The sequence below is a fragment of the Capra hircus genome, chromosome 19, assembly GCF_001704415.2.
Source record: "Capra hircus breed San Clemente chromosome 19, ASM170441v1, whole genome shotgun sequence".
NCBI classification, from domain to species: domain Eukaryota; kingdom Metazoa; phylum Chordata; class Mammalia; order Artiodactyla; family Bovidae; genus Capra; species Capra hircus.
The window spans coordinates 55538624-55560690 of record NC_030826.1 but is presented as its reverse complement, the minus strand read 5'-3'; the positions used below and the strand labels follow the sequence as shown (position 1 = coordinate 55560690).

Genomic DNA, 22067 nt, shown 5'->3' with positions numbered 1-22067 from the left:
CTTTCACTCCCCTCTCCTGTCATTCTTTTCTCCCTGCTGTGTCAGAGGCATCAGCCCTGGGGTAAGGAGCTGGCTGGGCCACCCGCCAGGCCACCCCTGCTCCCTGTTGGCCTGTGCATCTGGCCTGCAGGTCAGAGCTCCCCCCCCCGCCCGCACACACACATTCTTTTTGCTGGTGCCTTCCCTGAGGTCATCATCACCTGGGAGCTGCCTCTCATCAGCCCAGGCTTGTCCCAACAGGGTACCAACTGAGGGAATAGAAAAACTGTTTGTTTGAATTATACACACAAAAACATTTTCTGCAGCGGGTTATAAACCCTGTGAAGCAATGAAGCTGAAAAATAGGCCTGGAGTAAGTTTGCTCCCATTCGCCTTCAGGGCTACTCCCACCCTGGACCTTGTTTGTTGATTCAAGCTCAACCGGGTTTCAGCAAGAAAGTCTTATCAGGAGAGAACTGATTTTCTTTTTATGACCTGCTCCAGCCCTCCAGCACAAGTCCAACTGGCATGAGTAAGCACCCTTCTGGATATTGTCTTTTCCAGGACCCACGAGTGCCCCCTTATGGCAAAGAAAAAAAGTAGTATAGAGGTGAGGCAAAGGGCTCTGAGCTGGCTGGGAACCTGAATTGATGTTTGCCACAATTTGCTGCCTTGACTCTGGGCACGCAGAAAACAGAGAAGGTTGGCCTAAGCTGAGGTCTCTTCCAGTCTGAAAAGTCTGATCCTAAAGACCCCCCACTGCCTCCCTGTGCCCCAACCTGTCTGCACTTGGTCACCATCCACAGCTTGTACACTGAAGGGAGAATGCACAGCTGGGCACATTTTATCATGTCCTGCCTCCTCCATCTTAACTGAGTGGAAGAGGAGAGAGCTGGGGCTGGTGGGTGGGTGAATACTTTTTTTTTTTTGAAGCACTACATGCGCGGCATGTGGGATCTTGAAGTTCCCTGACTAGGACCAAGGACCAAACCCATGCATACCCTTCGCAATGGAAGTACGGAGTCTTAACCTCCAGGGAGGTCCCTAGATGAATCCTTTCTGGTGCTAGTAGCCACATGGCTTTGAAACATGCATCCCCTTTTAGGCCCACTCTTGAAAACATTTCTTTTCAAGGAAAAAAGATATTAGTAAACATTTAGGATAGAGAACTTTGACCTCTTCTGCCTGCCCTCCCCCACTCCCTACCCTGGGCAAGAGTGGCAATCATTTCTGGGCAGAATTCCTTCAACAAATATTGAGGAGCTACTGTGTGTCACGAACTGGGCAGAGAGGAGTAAGACCTGGTCACAAAACCAAGGACTTAAAGAATTCTTTGCAGAGGTGAGGGCCTCGGAAGCCTTAATTCAGTTCAGTTCAGGCACTCAGTCGTGTCCAACTCTGCGACTCCATGGACTGCAGCACACCAGGCTTCCCTGGCCATCTCCCACCTGCTGGAGCTTGCCCTAACTCATGTCCATTGAGTAGGTAATGCCATCCAACCATCTCATCCTCTGTCATCCCCTTCTCCTCCTGCCTTCAATCTTTCTCAGCATCAGGGGCTTTTCCAAAGCCTTAGGAGGGGGCAAGTAATGGAGGATGTGATGGCCCGTCAGATTCCAGAATCCACACTTGGCTGATCCTGGGATTCCTCTAGAGAGGGTCTAGAGCAGTTCCTGACCAGTGGGGGAGAGCCCACTTCTGTCCTGTCCCTAGGTCTTTACTGCTCTATTCAGACAGGAGCAGAGAAGACCCCTGGCCACCTTGGGCTGAGATATACTTCCCCAGGTCGAATCAGCTCTCCTTAAAATGTGAAGGTTCTGGTGAGGGGCCTGGGGCCACTACCCTGCAAGAAGCAGCCAGGGTCCCCAAGCCCCAGGTGTGTGCATAGGGCTGGGGCTGATCACAGCCACCTGAGCCCACCAGATGGGGGCTGCTCCCAGTGGGGTGGTGGCAAGCTGGAGTGTGGCAGTCACTGTCCTTGCGCAAGGCCCTTGCCCTCCAGAAATTCACAGCCTAAGCTGCTTCCACCCCCACATTTTCAAGCACGCTGGAGTCCAAGAGGGCCACCTTCCTCCCTGGTGCTCTGTCGCCTGACTCCTTCCTGAGAAACTGAGAAAGGACTAGATAGGAGGGCTTCAGCATTCTAGGCTCCCCACAACCCAGAAAGCCACCAAAGTGGTATTTCTGGGGTCCGATGGTGCTGACCCGGGTGCTCCCCGCCACCTGGCAGGCTCAGCTCGGGACTGGGGAGCAGAGGATACCAGGCGCGCTGACTTGTTTTCATCTTGGCCTCGCCGCGGGCATACAGGGTCACAGTTCCCCCACCAGGGATCCAAGCGTGTCCCCTCCACTGGGAGCACAGTCTTAAGCACCGAACCACCAGGGAAGTCCTCACTGGGCTTTTGGGAAGAGCCGACCAGAAGGTAGTGTCAGAAGAGCCACAGAGGGGACACAAGGAGCAGGCGCTCGCGTTTCCACGGCGCCCCTCGATGGTGGAGGGGCGGGGACTGCGGCCCATCGCCAAGCGCGGGTGCATCTGAAGGTGCTTCTACCCCGACAGTCCCCCACACAGGCGACCCCCGGCACCTCTGAGCTCCTACGGGCCCTTGGGGCTCGCCTCAACACAACCGTAGGCTTCAGTCACCACTTCCATCAAGAGGCTGATCGCCGCCTGCGAGACAAAACGCTGGAAGCGGGCCCACGCTCAGCGACGGCCCCGCCCATCGCCCCTCGCCTCGTCGCCCCGCCCCTTTGGCCCTTTGGGCGTGGCTAAGTGCCGCTTCCCCCGGAAGTGCGGAACCGAGCCGAAAGTCCCGCCCAGCTGGGAAGGGCCTTCCTCATACGGCGCGAGAGTCGGTGTTTGTCTCCAGCTCCGCGACTTAGGTGTTCAGTCCCAACTCCTACGAGGTTCTGAGTCCCCACCGCGTCTCCCACAGCCCAGTCTGAGCTGCAGGCTGCTGGAGAATTCGTTTCCCCTCCCCGGCCCCGCGAAGCCAGTCGGGGTCCTCGCCCCGCTCCCCAGCCTCACCTTCCACACTCTCCCGCCCGCTCCCCGGGGCCCCTCGCCGCCCGCCCATGGCCCAGAAGCCGAAGGTAGACCCCCACGTCGGTCGGCTGGGGTACCTGCAGGCGCTGGTCACGGAATTCCAGGAGACGCAGAGCCAAGGTGAGTGTCTCGGGGTGGGGGGCAGGGGGGCTGGGCCGGGGTCCAGCCCCGACCACCGCCCCGACCCTGGCGCCACTGCCCGCTTCTCCATCGCAGACGCCAAGGAGCAAGTGTTGGCCAACCTCGCCAACTTCGCCTATGATCCCGGTAACTACGAGTATCTGCGGCAGCTGCAGGTCTTGGATTTATTCCTCGATTCGCTGTCGGAGGAGAATGAGACCCTGGTGGAGTTTGCTATTGGTAAGGATGGGGCGCTCTCCTAGGTGCCTGATGAGGTAACGAGTTAGAAATGAGTTGTTGGTAAAGGGCTCTTAGGCCGTCTCTCAGCAGCGAAGGCAGACTTTCGTAGTGTCTGTAATGCCTCCGCGGCCGACACAGCGTACAGGTTCACGGGTGGCTTGAGTCTGGCCTGGAACCCACGCCCAGGACCATTTCTACCTGTCTACCTTCCCTGTCGGTTAGAGGTAAGATCATAAATGGGACTGGATTGAAGCCCCTTGGAGCGGGGGTGGGGAGTTGAGCGCTCTTTTAAAACCTCTTTATCTTATATGTTTCACCATCAGGAGAAATAGCGTTCATTCGGAAGGGCTTATGGCACCTCTAGTTGTTCTGGTCTCAGACCTATTGATTTATTCACACGTCAGGTGTTTGTTGGGCTGGTACCGTGTGAGCAAAGTATTGTTCTAAATGATGGTGAGATGGCCAACAAGTTGGGAAAAGATCTTTGCCCTCAGGGAATTTACATTATAGTAGAGAGAGACAGGTGGTTTACACACAAAAAAAGCTGAGGCACTGAAGAAAACAGGCTGATGAAGAAGAGCAAGGGAAGGAAGGGACTACTTCTGGTTTGGCCCTGGCGGGAAGGCACAGGCCGGGCCAAGACCCCAGAGCAGGAGGAGCCAGAAGGAAGGCTGATGTGGCACCATTGTGGTGAGTGAAGCCCAGAGTGGTACTAAATGAGAGAGAAGGATTTAGTGCTGCTAAATTAGAGAGCACCTCGCACCAGTTTACAGGGATTCAGATCTAGGCATTGGGCAGGAGTTTGGAGTTTATTCTGAGGGCAAACCAACATTCCTGGAACTTCCCTAGTGGTCCAACAACTAGGACTTTGCTTTTCCACTGTAGGGGCGGTGGGTTCCATCCCTGGTTAGGGAACTGCTGCTGCTGCTGCTAAGTTATTTCAGTCGTGTCTGACTCTGTGCAACCCCATAGACGGCAGCCCACCAGGCTCCACCGTCCCTGGGATTCTCCAGGCAAGAACACTGGAGTGGGTTGCCAGTTCCTTCTCCAATGCATGAAAGTGAAAAGGGAAAGTGAAGTCGCTCAGTCGTGTCTGACTCTTAGCAACCCCATGGACTGCAGCCTACCAGGCTCCTCCGTCCATGGGATTTTCCAGGTAAGAGTACTAGAGTGGGTTGCCATTGCCTTCTCTGGTTAGGGAACTGAGATCCTGCAAAAAGCAAACAAAACCAACATTCTTTTTGCAGCATGTGTCTTTAAAAAAGAACATTTCTCTGCATAGTGAAAGGAGTCTTATCTTCATAGGGAATGAACTTAATAATTCCATTGTCACCAAATACCCAGTTAGGCAGACTTCTCTAATAGTTCCCAAGCAGACATTTTTTGTTCTGTATAAACCAGGATCCATGCTCTTAATCTGGTTATGTACCTTAGATCTCAATCTCTCGCTCTCTTTTAAAAGAAACTTTGTATTTTATAACAGTAGAAAATTTGCGAAGGTAATACAGAGTTTCTATGTATACACACCAAGTCTCCTTATTATTACCATCTTACATTAGTATGGTACACTTGTTACAATTAATAAGCCAATAGCAATAGTCCTGTCTAACTCTTTGCAACTGCATGGGCTGTAGCCTGCCAGATTCCTCTGTCCATGGGATTTCCCAGACAAGAATACCGGAGTGGGTTGCCATTTCCTTCTCCAGGGGATCTTCCTGACCCAGGGATAGAACCTGCATCTCCTGCACTGGCGGGCAGATTCCCACTGAGCCACCTGGGTACCCCGTTATTAACTGAAGTCCATACTTTGTTCTGATTTTGTCTGTTTTTCCCTCATAACCTTTTACTGTTTCAGGATTCCATCCAAGATCTTATGTTAGATTCAGGCTCCTTTGGGCTTTGCTGGTTTTAGACTTTTTCTTTTTGTGAATGACCTTGGCAGTTTTAAGGAGTACTGGTCAGGTATTTTGTAGGTTTTCCTTCAGTTGGGATTTGCCTGACATTTTTCTCATTATTAGACTGGGATATGGGTATTGGGGAGGATGACCACAGAGGTAAATGGTAAAAGGCCATGACATATCTCCTCCAACTGAAGCTATTTTGGGAGGTAGAGGGGGGTGCTTCCCACGTGGGATCTTAGTTCCCTGACCAAGGATTGAACCTATGCCCCCTGCAGTGGCAGTGTGGAGTGTTAACTGCTGGACCACTAGGGTCTCGACTCTGCAGAAAACTTTGCTAAAAAGAGCAGTCAGCCAAGGCGAGTTTTTACAGGATCAGGAAGCACCTTTCCCAAGGCAGGAGACCTCTGAGATCCCAGCCCACTGAGCTGGGGGCTCCCAGGGTGGGTAACCAAGCCCTGGACCCAGAGTCCACGGTCCCCACTTCACTTTGTAGCTGATCCTTGTGGATGAGTCCTATCTCTTCTGAGCTTCGTTTCCTCATCTGAGCCTTGCCTGCCTTGCAGGACTGCCATGGGGAGCAGAGCTGTTGTGTCTGTGTGTCTGTGAAGGCACTTTGTCTACAATCGTTTGTATCTTTATCACCAGTTTTCCTCTTCATGGCCGCTTTTTCTTTCTCTTTTTCTCCTCCTTCCTAAGGTCCCCAGTCCCAGGAGCAACAGCGTTCTTAGCATTGAATCCCTCCATGGCGTCCTCTGCAGATGAAATTTCTTTTTTATTTATTGTGCATAAATTGGAAGTCCCAGTGGTGCTTAGAAGCCTACTTTGTTACTCTTTCTGTTTCCTTTCCTGTTAATATCTGTGGTGCTTCATGTGGCGCTACACTGTCAGTGATTATTCTGCGCTGTGCTTTGTAGCTTTGAATCTTTTCTCTCTGGTGGCACGTCTGAGATTGTGATCTCCATGAGGTCAGAGTGCTTTGCTTATGTTTGTCTTGGATGCTCAGACTTTTTGGTCTGGAAAGGGGATGGGGCAAGTACACGCACGCAGAGTCCTGCCCCTGACTTGGGGTTGGTGCCCTGAGTGAGGCTATTTCTGCAACAACTACTAGGTAAGATTGCCCACGGCCATGGTTTGGCAGAATAAAACCGAGTGTTGGTTTGTTGGTGCAGAAGAGAGTGAGTTTGGTAGGAGCAGGGCTTTGGGGTCAGGCAGGCTTGGGTTCCAGTCCTCACTCCGTGACTTAACTCTGGGCACGTGACTTCCCTTCTCCCACCGTCAGTCAGGTGAGCAGGATCAATACCTGCCTCACAGAGTTGTTGACAATTAAATAAGCTAAAGTGCCTCACCACCTGACCTGCCTCTTGAGAAATCTGTATGCAGGCCAGGAAGCAACAGTTAGAACTGAACGTGGAACAACAGACTGGTTCCAAATAGGAAAAGGAGTCCGTCAAGGCTGTATATTGTCACCCTGCTTATTTAACTTATATGCAGAGTACATCATGAGAAATGCTGGACTGGAAGAAACGCAAGCTAGAATCAAGATTGCCGGTAGAAATATCATTAACCTCAGATATGCAGATGACACCACCCTTATGGCAGAAAGTGAAGAACTAAAAAACCTCTTGATGAAACTGAAAGAGGAGAGTGAAAAAGTTGCCTTAAAGCTCAACATTCAGAAAACGAAGATCATGGCATCCGGTCCCATCACTTCATGGGAAATAGATGGAGAAACAGTGTCAGACTTTATTTTTTGGGGCTCCAAAATCACTGCAGATGGTGATTGCAGCCATGAAATTAAAAGACGCTAACTCCTTTGAAGAAAAGTTATGACCAACCTAGATAGCATATTGAAAAGCAGAGACATTACTTTGCCGACTAAGTCTAGTCAAGGCTATGGTTTTTCCAGTAGTCATGTGAGAGTTGGACTGTGAAGAAGGCTGAGCGCCGAAGAATTGATGCTTTTGAACTGTGGTGTTGGAGAAGACTCTTGAGAGTCTCTTGGACTGCAAGGAGTTCCAACCAGTCCATTCTGAAGGAGATCAACCCTGGGATTTCTTTGCAAGGACTGATGCTAAAGCTGAAACTCCAGTACTTTGGCCACCTCGTGCGAAGAGTTGACTCATTAGAAAAGACTTTGATGCTGGGAGGGATTGGGAGCAGGAGGAGAAGGGGATGATCGAGGATGAGCTGGTTGGATGGCATCACTGAGTCGATGGACGTGAATCTGAGTGAACTCCGGGAGTTGCTGATGGACAGGGAGGCCTGGCGTGCTGCGATTCATGGGGTTGCAAAGAGTCAGGCACGACTGAGTGACTGATCTGAACTGAACTGAAAGTGCCTGCAGCTGCATGGTCTGCTATCCAGACCCCTTTGAGGGTAAGCAGTTCCCTCATCTCCCAGAGACTGAAGTGGGATAGTGTCTCATGACCTATCTGTTTCAGCGGTTTGTTCCCTCTGGAAAAGCATCACTGAATGATAGGAAAAGGTATGAACGTTGACCCCTAGCCTCACAATGGGTATCCCGGCGGTATTAGGAGGACGTACCCCTGGGCGATGGGCACTGGTCAGGCCAGAGCCACCCTTGTTGGGGTTGGGGGATGGGAAGTGGGTGGATTATCAGGAACCAGATGCAAAGCCAGAATCTCAGTAAACACTCAAGTGAGTGAAGGGTTCTGAGCTCGTGCCCCATAAAACCTCTGGGAGGCTGTGGCATCAGTTTGACAGCATTGGCCTGAAGCACAACTGGTTGATTCTCAGTCTTACCAGCTGTGTGTGCACACCTGCCCCATTCTAGATGCTGTGTGGAGATGTAAACAAACCAAGAGATAACTCTCTTTTTCCATGAAAACTGAATCCTAGGATTCTGTGATACATAGGATACTGACAGTTTTGTTACCAAAACAGAGTCCAAGTAGGAGGCACCTCCCACAATTGAGCTTAAATCCTTTTTCCTGTGTTCTACTTCCTGCAATACTGGTAGCTGCCACCAGATGGTGGTGGTGTACTGAAAAAGACTGGTGGGTGACTCCTGAGCCGCCTCTTCGGAAAACCGTATCTAGTGTAATTGAACGGAGGCATGCCCCCGATCCAGCAGTTACATTCACAGGGTTAGGTCCAGGCACGTGTAGACGCATAGGCAAAAATGTCACCAGCAGTATTGTCTGTAATAGCCCCAGCCTGCGAACAGTCAACACTGGGATGAATATCAATATTGTGGATATTCATACTACTTAGCAAGGTAAATGAACAGTCTGCACAGCTCCATGCAATTATCTTGCAAACATAATGTTAAGCACATGATGCTAGACACATAATAATATGTACAGCATGATTCCATTTCTATAAAGTCCAAAAAGAGGCAGAACTGAATTACAGTGTTTAGCGGGGAGTGTGTAGTTAAAAAGAAAAATTACTTGGAAGATCCTGAGAACTCCCTGGTGGTCCAGTGGTTATGATTCGGTGCTTTCACTCTCGTGGCCTAGGTTCAAGCCCTGATGGGAGAACTGAGATCCACAAGCCGCACAGGAAATAAAAGGTCCTGTTTATTACAAGTCAGGAAGGGGTTCACCTCTGAGAGGGAGAGAATTCGGTCAGAAAGTAATGTGCAGAGGCGCTGCACTGCTGCTGTGCCTCAGTCCTTGGCCTCAGTGACATGGGCACTTTTGTCCTCACTGCTCACCTCTGCCTGTGTGTGCCGGCCCTTTCTCTGTGTGTGGGTTGCAGGTGTGCCCTGGGCCAGTCTCCGGGGCTGTAAATAGGGGCGTACCTGGTCCACGTCTACTGGGTGCCAGAGAGGGGTCTTAACATTATCTAATCCTCTCTGCCCGTTTTACTGATGAAGAAACTCAGGCTTAGAGAAATGGAGTTGCTTGCTCTGCTCACCTCAGTCTGCAGGGGCGTTCCCGGGATTTTCAGCTAGCTCCGCCCACCACAGAGCCCTCCTCCATCCGCCGAACTCTGGGGTCCCTGGGGAACCTCCTTCTCTCATTGGCCCTTTAGGGTCCTAGGATCACACATCTTTCAGCTTAAACAAACGAACAAAACTCCCCAGCCCGCCGCTAGTTACAGGAAAGAGCTGAAGTCGAGGCTCTCATCCCATCACTTCCTCGCGCGCCGCCTGGGAAGGCTGACTCCAGGCACCTCTGCCCTCCCCGCTTCCTCTCAGGTCTAGGCACAGGCAGGGTGTGTCTGTTTTATTCATGTATGTGAATATATAATGGATTCACCCGGTACAGAGTTCAAAAGGGCAGGTGGTAAACTGTAACAGTCTGTAGCCTTTTCTGGAGGCAACCACTGTTACCAGTTTCTTGTGTATCCTCCCAGAGATACTTGCAGGATTTATAAACAAATATGTATATGTCTGTATGTATACTGTGTATACATTGTATGTCTTACACATGCCTGTAGTATACTATATCCCTATTCCGCTCCCACCCCCCCCCACCCCCCCGCCCCCGGCCCTTTTTAAAATTTATTTGGCTGTGCTGGGTCTTAGTTGTGACATCTGGGATCTACTTCCCTGACCAGGGATCCAGTACAGGCCCCCTGCATTGGGAGCTCTGACTCTTAACCACTGGACTACCAGGGAAGTCCCTTGGGAAAAAGAAAAAAAAAAAAAAAAACACAGGAAAAAACTTAGCACCGCCTATTGGCACACGTGCAGTGTCAGCCCTTAAAGAGCGGCCTGATGTGAGCACTGCACGATGTCCTCAGCGTGGCGGGACTGAGGTCCAGCCGGCTCCTGAGGATGGCCCTCTAGGTTGTTTCCATTTTGCTCTTGCAGGCGCTGCTGCTTATTTGTATATCATTTCTCACTTGCCGGAATGGCCCCGTATAATAAAATTATAAAATTGAAGTCTAGGTCAGGAACGCAAAAGGCCATGATTTTTTTTTTAATTTTTTTTTTAGATTATACAAAACAGATCACTCAAGTGAAAACTGTATCACCCTGTGTTTTTAGAGAAGTCTCGCTACCATCCTGGTCCGTTCCCCTCTGTTCCCCTCTCATGGAATCAACAGATGTGAGCATGTACATATGTGTATATTTGTCCGCTGCCTGCTTACACATAATAGTAGTTTTCTCTGTATGCTGTTCACCCCTTGCGTGTCTGTCCTGAAATGTCAGAGAGAACCATTCTCAAGATAACGTGTGTGTGAGAATCGGTCAGTTCAGTTGTTCAGTTGTGTCCGATTCTTTGCGACCCCGAGGACTGCAGCACGCCAGGCCTCCCTGTCCATCACCAACTCCCGGAGTTTACTCAAACTCATGTCCATTGAGTTGGTGATGCCATCCAACCATCTCATCCTCTGTCATCCCCTTCTCCTCCTGTTTTCAGTCTTTCCCGGTATCAGGGTCTTTTCAAATGAGTCACTTCTTCACATCAGGTAGCCAAAGTATTAGAGTTTCAGCTTCAGCATCAGTCCTCCCAGTGAATATTCAGGATTGATTTCCTTTAAGATGGACTGGTTGTGTCTGTGTGTATGCACACTTAGTTGCTCAGTTGTGTCTGACTCTTTGTGTCCCCATGGACTTCCAGGCTCCTTTGTCCCTGGGATTCTCCAGGCAAGAATACTAAGTGGGTTGCCATTCCCTTCTCCAGGGTATCTTCCCAACCCAGGGATTGAACCCAGGTCTCTCCCATTGCAGGCAGATTCTTTACCATCTGTGCCACCAGGGAAGACCAACTCAAGATATTGGGTTGGCCAAGAAGTTCATTTGGGTTTTTCCACAAGATGTTATGGAAAACATGAGACTTCCCTGTGGTCCAGTGGCTAAGACTCTGAGCTCCCAAATGCAGGATACCAGGGTTCAATCCCTGGTTGGGGAACTAGATTCCATACGCTGCAACTAAAGAACTAAAGCTCTCACATGATGCAACTGAAGAATTAAAAGATCCCACATGCCCCAACTAAGACCAGGCAGAGCCAAAAAGAAAAAGATGTTATGGAAAACATAACATGTTACAAATGTTTTGACCAATCCAGTACTAAAGTTAAACCCTGAAACAAATAGTCCCCAATGAAGATTTTAACTTGGGATTGACTGTGGCCAGCCCCATGCCCTGGGGCGGGCGGGTGCTCAGATGCAACCTCTCCAGCCAGTGTCTCCAAGGACTCGCCCCGCCCTCCAGGGCGCCAGGTGCAAGCTCAGCACTCGTCAGCACGCCCTCCCTCGATCGCCAGGACAGTCCTTAGGGCCTCCTGTCCCTCCCAGCACCAGTGCCCTGCTTGCTGTATGACTTGAGATCCTCTGCCTGACCTCTCTGAGCCGCCAGCTTTCTCCTCCCAGGTGGCACCTGGGGGTTCTCCTTTGCCTCTCCCGGGCCTTTCTGGGGCTCCCGTCTAGACGGGCCCTGCCTTTCTTTGCCCCTTGTTCTCTTTCTCTCTGCCTTTCCTGGTTTGTCCAAAACATGTTCATCCACCAGTCAGAACTTGTTCTCCTTTTTTGTGTGGTAACCAGTCTTTAAATTGCAGCAGGATCAGCATACAGTGAGTTGCACACGGTGTGTCAGTTTGATGAATTTTTTTTTTTTTTGGCTGCACCACATGGCATGGGGGATCTTAGTTCCCCAACCAGGGATTGAGACCCGAGACCTCTGCAGTGAGAGTGTGGATTCTTAACCAGTGGACCACAGGGAAGTCCCAGATTGATTATTTTTCAAATTCATTAAAGTGTATGTACATCTATGTAACCAGCACTTAAATCAAGATACAGAATATTACCATCTGTCCGAAAGGATCCCTCATAACCCTCTGCTGGTTAGTGTCTTCCACCCTGAGGTAGCCACTGTTCTAACCTTTAGCCCCGTGGATTCGTTTTGCCTGTTCTTGAACTTCATGTAAGTGGACTGGTTCAGGCTTCTTTGAGTTGAGTCTCTGGTTTTTTTTCCACTCAGCATAATGTTTCTGAGGTCCATGTAAATTGTTGCAGTATCAGTAGCTCCTGTCTTTGTATGAATAGGCCCCAAGTTGTTCATCCAGTCCTCCACTGGTGGAGCTTTGAGTTATTTCTTTAGAGCCTTTATGAGTAAAGCTGTTATGATAATCTTAAAGATTTTATTTATTTGTGGCTGTGCTGGAACTTCCTTGCTCCCCGGGCTTTTCCCTAGTTGCCGTGCGAGAGCTTCTGATCGCAGTGGTTTCTCAGGTTGTGGAGCTCCAGGGCCTGCAGGCTTCAGCACTTGTGGCTCGAGGGCTCAGCAGTCCCAGCTCCGCACCCCAGAGCACAGGCCCAGTAGCTGTGGTGCGTGGGCTTATTTGCCCCCCAGTGTGTGGAATCTTCCCAGATCAGGACTGAGCCCGTGTCTTCTGCATTGGCGGGAGGATTCTTTACCACTGAGCCACGAGGGAAGCCCGTCACGATCATTTGTATGCAAGTTTTCTTGTATACGTCAGGCACTCATTTGTCTCAGATAGATTTCGTATATTATATGTATGCACTCTTTTTTTCTCAGACCTGGGTAGAAGTGGAATTGCCGAGTCACAGGGTAGATGTATGAGCTTCGCAGGTAGCTCAGTGGTAAGGAGCCTGCCTGCCAGTGCAAGAGACACAGGAGATGTGAGTTTGACTCCTGGGTCAGGACGATCCCCTGGAGGAGGAAATGGCAACCCACTCCAGTATTCTTGCCTGGAGAATTTCATGGACAGAGGAGCCTGGCAGGTTACAGTCCACGGGGTCGCAAAGAGTGGGACACAACTGAGTTTGCATGCACATTCGTGTGCACACATACCCACACACACGGTAGATGTATGTTCAACTGTATTAGGAGCTACCAGATAGTTTTCCAGCTAATTGCGGCGTGTGCGCTCCTCACCACCAGCGCACGAGAGTTCCAGTGGCTCTGCCAGCACTTACTATTGTCAGTCTTTTTTTGTTTTCCGTTATGACTGGTGTATAGGGGGCTCTTGCTGTGGTTTTAATTTTCATTTCTCTGATAAGGAATGTTGGGCACATTTTCATATATTGGCCCTTTTGTGCAGTTTGTCAAAGGAGTTCTTTAAATATCCTGGATATGAGTTCTCTGTCAGAATCTGTGAATGTTTTCTTCTTTTGCTTTTTTCCCTTTTTTCCCCTTCTTTGGTATGAAGAAAAGAAGCGAAGGTGGTGAGGAGAGGGCTCTTGGGGAGGGGGACTGATTAGGGTGGTCAAGGAAGGCTCTGAGAAGAGGTAACATCTTGTTGGACCTTTTTTTTTTTTTGGCTGCACTGCATGGTTTTCGGGGTCTCAGTTCCCCGAGCAGGATTAAACCTGGGCCCAGAGCTATGAGAGCACAGAGTCCTGAGCACTGGATGGTCAGGGAATTCTCTGGACCTTTTTTTTTTTTTTTGCAATTTTATGACACATTTGGTGTCCTTTTTTCCTCCTTAAACTTATATAGCAAGCATTTTCCCCCATTACACTTTTTTTTTTTAAAACGTGATTTTTAGAACTGTATAACGTTTCATCATATGGATGTACCCTACTTTCTTTAACCAGTTTGCTATTGTTGGGCCTTCTTTAGGAAGCTTCCAGGCTTCATGTTGCTCTTTTTTCTGCAGCCCTCCTTAGTTCTTCAGGGCCAGTGCACAGAGGTGGGCTCCGAGGAAAATTCACAGCGGCTGTGGCTTCTCTTCCACTCTTTGGGGGTCTTTTGGCTCCTTCTCGGGCACTCCTACTCAGCCTTTTTAATCCCTGAAGCCCTTCTCTTTCCAGGCTTTCACTGCTCTTTTTCACCTTCCACGGTTGCTGCCAGCAAGGCCGAGGGGCTTGAAGAGTTCCCTGCCTGGGGTGGGGACCCAGCAGCCAGTGAGCGCTGGCAGCCCCCCGATCCATCCCTGGAGGCTTCCCAGGCCTGTAAACGGGGAGCAGGTGGGGCTGGCTATTGGGAGGCTGCTCCTGTGCCCATTCTCCTGCAGATGCCCTCTGATTATCCCGAGTGGCAGAGCCCTACCCAGGCACAGCTGGGCGTGATGATGACTCACCAGCCTGGAGAATGACTTGGGCTTTTCACGGTATCACCCTTGAGGGCAGAGATAAGTCCTGTCCCCCACCCCCAAGCTGAGTCCACAGTGTAGGTAGGAGGCTGCAGTTCCACTCGGAGCTCAGAAGAGATGGTGCCAATGTGTGCAAGAAGCCGGGGTCCTGTTGGAGCGTTTCCACTTGTCCCCACGCCCAGCTGAGCCTGGTGTCCCCCCATGATAGGATTAGTTGTTCTTGTGGTTTCTACAGGGACACCCTTTATCCTGGGAGTGGCAGCAGGCTCCCCATCTTCTGAGACTTTGGACAAGTTACTCCATGGCCTCAGCTTCTTTTTTGCAAGTGGGGGTGGTGGTGGTGACTCTTGCTCCGTGGGGTTCAGTCATGTGCCCAGCATGTTTGTGCCCAGCAAGAAAGCACAGTTGCAGGCCCCCAGGATTCAGAGGTAAATGACTACCGTGTGGTGCCCAGTGATGGGGACAGACCGCAAGTAAAGAGGGTGGTGGGAAGGGAGGCCCCAGGCTGTGCTAAGGGCTCCTCCACTGGAGTGACCTGAGAGGTGGGGAGGGACCCTGCATCAGTGCCTCCCCTTCTGGGGCTGCCCCTCAGAGGCCCCCTGTCTGTGAGACCCCAGAACTGCATATGTCCCACGTGGGCAGGGTCTCAGGGAGCCATCCCGTCCGGCCTCCCACCCATCTGCAGTGCAGCCATTTCCTGCTGCTCACCGCTTTACAGTCCTTCTAACAAATGTTTGTAAGAGCGCGCCCTGTACCAGGCACCCTGGACGTGGTGGGAATAAGACAGCCTGGGTCTTGACCTCTGGGAGTGTATCCTTCTAGTGGGGCTCAGCAGTCAGCGAGCAAGAAAAAGCCATGGTGATCCGTCAAAGTTCTAAGCATGCAAAGAGAATGAAACAAGGAGATGAGGGAAGGGCCTGGACATGGCAGGGTGTGGCTTATGTGGTGCTCCAGGAAAACCTCACTGTCGAGGGAGCAGTGACGTGCTGGTTACCAGCAAGAGCATGTCAGGACTTCCCTGGTGGTCCAGTGGTGAGAGCTTCCACTGCCTGGGGGGCACGATTCAGTCTCTGCTTAGACACTTAAGATCCTGCATGCCACATGGCATGGCCAGTGAAAGAAAAAACAGAAAAAAAACAAGAGGGCGGCAACATGTGAAGATCCTAGAAGGGAGTGTGAGCTTTATTCCAGGTGCAGTGGGAAGTCCCTAGAGGTTGAGTGGATGGAACCTTTATGAGCTTCCCTTCAGCGGGACCCAGACTGACCCAGGCTCAGGAGCAGGTGCCTGAGCCTGGAGGAGGAGGAGGAGGTCTTTGCCAGCCCTGCCCCCCCCCCCCCACCTCGCTGTGCCTGTCCCCTCTTGCTTGGAAAGACATCCCAGTTGGGTTTGAGGCTGGGTTGGGTTTGAGGCTGTGAGAAGCCAGAGCCTCTGCCAGTTTCTAGAGACGCAGGGGAAGTGGGTGGGCTGTCAGTCACTCGTTGGCTGGGTGGCCGTGTTATGCTGGTCTTCTGTTTGGAGTAGGAACCCAAGGGTAGGGGTGCCCTGACGGCAGGAAGCTCACCCAGGAGCCACAGGAAGTCAGCTTCCCACACCCAGGGCTCTGGGCTGGTGGGAGAGTACAAGGTCAGGCCGCACTACGTGAGCGGTGGTGGGTTCTTCGATCTAGAACCACAGGTCTCTTCACTCTGTCCTTTTGTCTTATCCCCCAGAATCCTATCAACAGTGATGGGTTGGGGGCGGGGGGTGGTGGCGGTGGATGATATTTAACCTCTTAATTATGTTATATCCATAAAATGGTAAAAGGGTAGACTGCGTGGCTGTTAAATGATTCCATGATTGTAGATTTATTGGCCTGGAGAGGTGTTCACAGGACATGGTTAAATAAAAGCAACTGGCTTACAAAACAGTAAGCAGAAGATCACATTGTTATCAAGTATATGGAGTCACATATTTAAATATCGTGGCATGAAAAGCAAATATTAAATGGGCGGTAGGATTGAGATGGTTTATACTTTGCCTTCTTGACAGTTTTATTGCGGTATAACTGACATGTGATAAATTTACATAAGTAAAGGGGGCAGCTTGATACGTTTTGACGTATGTACACCTGTGAAACAATCACTTTACACACGTGTGCGTGTATGTATCTGTGTGCATATATGTGCATGTGTGCATATGTGCATTGTGGTCATGCCACACATCTTGTGGATCTTAGTTCCCCCGCCAGGGATCGAACCAGGCCCTCCACAGGGAACGCGTGGAGCCCTAACCCCGGACCACCAGGGAGTTCCCAGGAAAGCGCTGAACTGGCCAAAGCGAGAGCGGCAAGGTCCAGTGCCCACCTCCAGAAGGCTGGGCCGCGATAGGCAGGCCTGCCTGGAACCCTGAAAGGGAGAGCTGGAGATCCGGTGGGCTTCGGGTCCCTTGTCCTCGGGCCAGCTTCTCAGGGGCCCGGCCCTTCCCTGGGACTCGGCGGGGAGAGGGCGGAGGAGGCCCAGGGCTGAGGCCTCAGAGTCCGCTTGCTCTTCCCCAGGCGGCCTCTGCAACCTGTGCGCCGACAGGGCCAACAGGGAACACATCCTGCAGGCGGGGGGCGTCCCCCTCATCGTCAACTGCCTGTCCAGCCCCAGCGAGGAGACCGTGCTGTCCGCCGTGACTGCGCTCATGGGCCTGGGCGCGCCCGGCGCGCGCCGCCACCCCGAGCTGACGGCCCTGCCCGTGGTCCAGTGCATGCTGCGCTTCTCCCTGTCGGCCAGCGCCCGGCTCCGAAACCTGGCCCAGATCTTCCTGGAAGACTTCTGCTCCCCCAGCCAGGTGGCCGAGGCCCGCAGCTGGCAAGCGGATGCCGCCCTGGGGATCCCCCTGCCGAGGACGGAGGCCCCACAGCAGCCCTGACCCGCTGCCCGCCGGGCGAGACTGAAACCCGGCGGGGCTCAGGGAGAGCCGGCGGCGGCCCGGCGGCGCGCCCTCTCCGCTAACGGCGCGCGCTCGGCCCTTTTCAAAGTGCGTTGTCTCGGCATGGCAGGTATTTGCACTGTGATGAAAGGCCCCAGACGAGTGAGGAAGCCAGGCCTTGAGACGCGTGGATGGGGATGTTGAAGATGCTGCCGTTTTCACGGGCCGCTGCTCTCAACCTCCTTGAGAGGCCCTCGTGCTGGCCCACCCTCGCCTGGTCTCAACCTCGCGGAGGAAGCAGCGTGGTCCCTGGACTCGGAGGCTTGCAGAAGGTGTTTCTCCTGAGGAACAGCTGGGCCTGGAGCTTAGAATTGCCTGAGCTTGAGGAAGGAAGCATTCTCCCCTAACAGAGGTGTCTGGAGTCATTTTGAGACGCAGAAATGAGAAGCCTTGTTGTTCAAAGTATATCGTGGCTCCGGGAAGCTGAGGGCGGTGTTGTGCCCCCGTCTGTGGAGGCTGGGTACCTGCCCCACAAGTCTTCAGGCTGGGCTTTGGGCCTGGCGGATGCTGCCCCCGAGAACTCTCTGGCCTAACTGTTGACCCGTACAGACCTGTCAGCCAGACACCATGGTAGGGCACCTCAAAGACCCGAGCGTGCCCCGTGCTGTTGAGTCCAGCCCAGTGAGTGTTACCGTGGCCATGAGGGTGATGACACGTCAGAGGACAGGCACGGACTCTTGGAGCGGTGTCCTCTCCCCTCCCCACCCCACGGTCCCTGCTTGGAAGGCCTGGCCCGCCTTCTCTGCCATCAGGGTTAGTGAGGGGGGGTGCTGTGCCTGGAAGCACGTCTGGGCCTCAGGCGGGCCTCGGGGATGCAAGTAAGAGGGCTGCTGAAGGGAGAGGGGATTAGATGCTGACATACGGCACAGGGCCCAGAGTCCAGGGTACACCGCTCAGCATGGGGGAAGGGGTGTGGGCCCCTGTGGAAAGCTGGGGTGCAGGAGCAGGGGAAGGTCCTGGGCCCACTTAAGCTTGACCTCTTACATGACCAAGGAGAGGCGGCTCGGAGAGGAACGGTGTCCAGGTGGACCTGGAGGTGGGCGGATTATGGGACTAATGGACTAAGGAGCCCAGAGGGAGGGAGGGGAAGGCCTCCTCGTCGGCCTGTATTCTCACTGCCCTCCGGAGGGTCCTGGCCCTTCCCTTTCCCAAATAAAAGGCCTTAAGAGAGCAGTGAGCTGAAGTGTTTTATTTAAAAGGTGCGTGTTCTCCCAGCGCGTTTCCGGCCAGCACGGTGCTGAGGGGTCACCACCGCCAGGCTGCATGGGTACCCGGTCCTGCCGGGCTTCCCTGCCCGTCTGCCTCGCCCTCCTCCAGCCGCTGTCTGCGGCCTCATTGCTGGGGCAGCTCTAGGCAGCCGGGGTCCAGCGGCAGGGCTCTCCGCTTGCTGTCTATAATCTCCCTCCAGTTGTCGCTCCAGGAGCGCAGCCGTCTCTGAGGTGGGCTCAGGGCCAGGTGCTGGTTGTGGCAGCAGGTGAACAGGATGTGCTCCCAGCTGGGGGTCTCCTCTTGGCCTGGGAGGGGAGACAGGGAACCCGAGGGAACCCGAAGTCCCTAATCTGGTTATCTGAACTCCCTCCCTCTAATCCCAGCAGGCCAGATGCCTGGAGGCTGCTAAGGAGAAAGGCTGCCCACCTTGAATGACCTCTTTGTCATCAATGAGTAGATCCCCTGAGATCACGGTCTTGTCCCTCGTCAAGATAATGCGCTCCACAAACTGGGGTCCCAGGTGTTTCTCCACCCAGCGGTACTGTGAGGTGGGCACAGGGTTAATAGGGCAAGATAGGCCCTTGAACTCAGGGCTAGTAGGTGTGAGGGAGGGTCTACAGCTTGTGAGAGACACCCCTCCACCCCCGCCCCCCCCCCCAAACTTTCTGTGTTTCTGCTGGTGTGTTGGAGTTTTTTTTTGGCTGGGCCATACAGCATGTGGGATCTCAGTTGCCAGACCAGGGACTGAACCCGTATCCCCTTGTATTGAGAGCACAGAGTCTTAACCTCTGAACTGCCAGGGAAGTCCCCATGGTTTCTTTTAACAAATCAGAACTTCGGAAGCTAAGTTTGCCTATGGAGCGCTGGGGCAGCCGCACCTTCTCGGGCACACAGGGGTCGTACTTCATCAGAGGGGTGGTGCAGATGAAGACCTGGGTGCTGCCAGGAGGGGGAACGATTAGACGCGGTGGTGCCCGCCCCTGCCCCCCAGCCCCCACTCCCTCGCCGCCCTTCCTCACTCCTGCATGTCATTCATCTCCCGCAAGGCTTCCAAGGCTCCAGGGATGGGCTCCAAGTCTAGGAAAAAGCCTGGGGCTTCATACACACTGGCCACTTTGTCCTGAAAGATACAGCGTTCCCGTCCTGGCTAAGCCCTCTCACCACACACCTCCCCCGCACACACACAGCGAAGACTCTCAAAGGTGAGGTTCCTGGGGGGCTTTGGTCCCCAAATCAGAGTCCCGGGTGGAGGATTTTGTTTAGCGGTAAGGAAATACCCCCAACCCCCAGACTGTCTAGTCCCAAGTGAAGTGTGGATTCTGAAGTGAGAGCTTTGTTCATTTTAAACAGGAAGGTGTCTGGACATGGAGCAGAGACAGTCCTGCCTGACCCAGGGGAGAGGCTCCCCGTCCCCGGATGTCCTGTGGGGTCGGGGGCCCCGCTCCCCTAGCGCCGCACCCCTCCCATCCACCCGCTCCCTACCGCCAGGTCGGGGCGCAGCGCTCGGTACTGCTCACGCGCGAAGAAGCCGCGGCGCTCCTCCAGCGGCACGTGCGGCTCCCCGGGGAACCGCTGGAGGAAGCCCCGCAGCAGGCCGGCCTCGAAGTCCGCCAGCACGCCGTCCATGTCCACCAGCACCCGCACGGGCCGCGCGCGCCCCGCCGGCGTCCCCATCGCCAGCGCCGCGAGGTAGGGTACCCGGGGGAAACGCGGAACCGGCCCCGGGAGCGCGCGGAGCCGAGCGCGGGAACGGCCGCTTCCGCAGCGGCGGCGGGCGGAGCCGGGCCGCACTGATTTGCATGGGCGCCCGGGTGCCCCGCCCGCCCGCCGGAGCCCCAGGCCTTCCCCAGCGCCCGACCGAGCCGTGGCGGTGCCCGCGCCACGCGTCTGGTCTGAGGGTGCGCCTGCGTGGACATCAGCCGCCCTCCGCTCCAGCAGACGCCCTCGCTCACCCCAAACGTTACTGGGCCAGACCTTCCGGGGGGTCCCCTGGACTGGCCTGAATACTGCGAAGCGTGGGCCGGCTCCGGCTTTCTCAGAACCCACACCTGCTCACCCCGCTTGCGGGGATAGGAGGAGAGCTTCCTCCCGCTGAGTCAAGGCAGCACCAACCCAAGACCCGAACCTCAGGGGCTCCCAGTAGCTGAAGTGGGTGAATCTGAAGACAACAGGCTCTTGCTAGCACAGCTCCTCAGAGATGAATTCACAAGCCAGAGTTGGCTTGAAACATGGGAGCATCTACTTCAAACCTCCTGGTCTACCTGGAAGAGCCGATTTTCCACCAGGCTCAGGTAATCAGGACCATCCTTTCTGTGGAACTGATTTTTCTCTAGACCTCTCCTCAGTTATATACTCCTCTGAGAAAATGCTGGTCACTGCTAACTTTTGTTGACTCTCAATTTTTTGTAGATTTCATGTTATTTATTTACTGAATACATGTAAATATGCTGCACTTACTCAGTCGAGTCCAACTCTGCGACCCCATGGACTGTGTAGCCCGCCAGGCTCTTCTGTCCATGAGGTTTTCTGGGCAAGAATACTGGAGTGAGTTGCCATGCCCTCCTCCAGGACATCTTCCCAACGCAGGATCAAACCCAGGTCTCCCACATTGCAGGCGAATTCTTTACCGTCTGAGCCGCCAGAGAAGCTCACATGTAAATATATTTACTACAAACTAGATTCAGATTTGAGTGACTGACCCATCTTCCTGTTGCTCCCCACCTGAACACCCTTCCCCTTCCTGATGCTTCTGTTCCATTGGGTTCTGAACACCCCAGTACTTCTAAATGGAACAGAAGCATCAGGAAGGGAAGCCTGGTGGTCTAATTTTAAAACACTTAAGAAGTAGACTGCTGCTGCTGCTAAGTTGCTTCAGTCATGTCCGACTCTTAGCGACCCCATGGACTGCAGCCCACCAGGCTCCTCCGTCCATGGGATTTTCCAGGCAAGAGTACTGGAGTGGGCTGCTGTTGCCTTCTCCGAAGAAGACGACTAGGTATTAGCAATAAACACCAAGCCACTCAAGTCACATAACTGTGCAAAAAGCCAAGACTGTCATCAAAATACTGACTCTTCTGCCCTCATCATTTTAAGTTCAACTTCACTTTCTAAACCATAAGCTTTCTAAGGGGAAAAATTCAACACCCTTAGCAAACATGTTTATGAAGAATTTAAAAAATCTGTAACAGTACCAAGATGACCAGCAGAACTCCTTCACAACACTTTTGGCCTAGGCACTTACCTTCATAGCATGGAGAGCTAAAGCCAAGTTACAGTTATGACACAAATCAGGGAGCTGTCTTTCCCAGGTCTGTCCAGTTACTGAGAAAAGGGCGCAGGTTTCCTGCCTCTTTAGTTCTAACAGAAACCTTAACTCAGGTTATTTGTAGGATTAATCTGTTTTAGTGAAACTGGAAAAATTGTATAGCACAGCTGCCCGTTTTGCAAAATAATAAGGAAGAAAAACACCCCCACAACCTATGATTACCCTTTTTCTTCCCAAAGAGATGCTTATTAAGTCAAATGAGCTAGTGGTTACAAACCAGGCTTAAATCATTTCAACCACGGTGGGGGATGGTTAAAGGTGACCTGTTTCAAAGTCTTTTTTTTTTTTTAACTTTTGGGGCACGCCCCTAGGATCTTA

At 52.7% G+C, this 22067-nt stretch overlaps 2 protein-coding genes across 2 annotated transcripts; one reads left to right on the top strand and one right to left on the bottom strand.

Moving 5' to 3' along the window:
- ARMC7 (armadillo repeat containing 7) lies at positions 104 to 18388 on the top strand. The gene is made up of 3 exons (XM_018063837.1): positions 104 to 3145; positions 3242 to 3385; positions 16794 to 18388. Exons 1-3 carry the CDS (start codon positions 3055 to 3057, stop codon positions 17153 to 17155), a joined length of 597 nt encoding a protein of 198 aa, XP_017919326.1. The 5' UTR covers positions 104 to 3054; the 3' UTR covers positions 17156 to 18388.
- On the bottom strand, positions 18390 to 20205 carry NT5C (5', 3'-nucleotidase, cytosolic). The gene is made up of 5 exons (XM_018063836.1): positions 19907 to 20205; positions 19444 to 19544; positions 19303 to 19363; positions 18851 to 18965; positions 18390 to 18729 (listed from the first exon to the last, which is right to left on the bottom strand). Exons 1-5 carry the CDS (start codon positions 20096 to 20098, stop codon positions 18548 to 18550), a joined length of 651 nt encoding a protein of 216 aa, XP_017919325.1. The 5' UTR covers positions 20099 to 20205; the 3' UTR covers positions 18390 to 18547.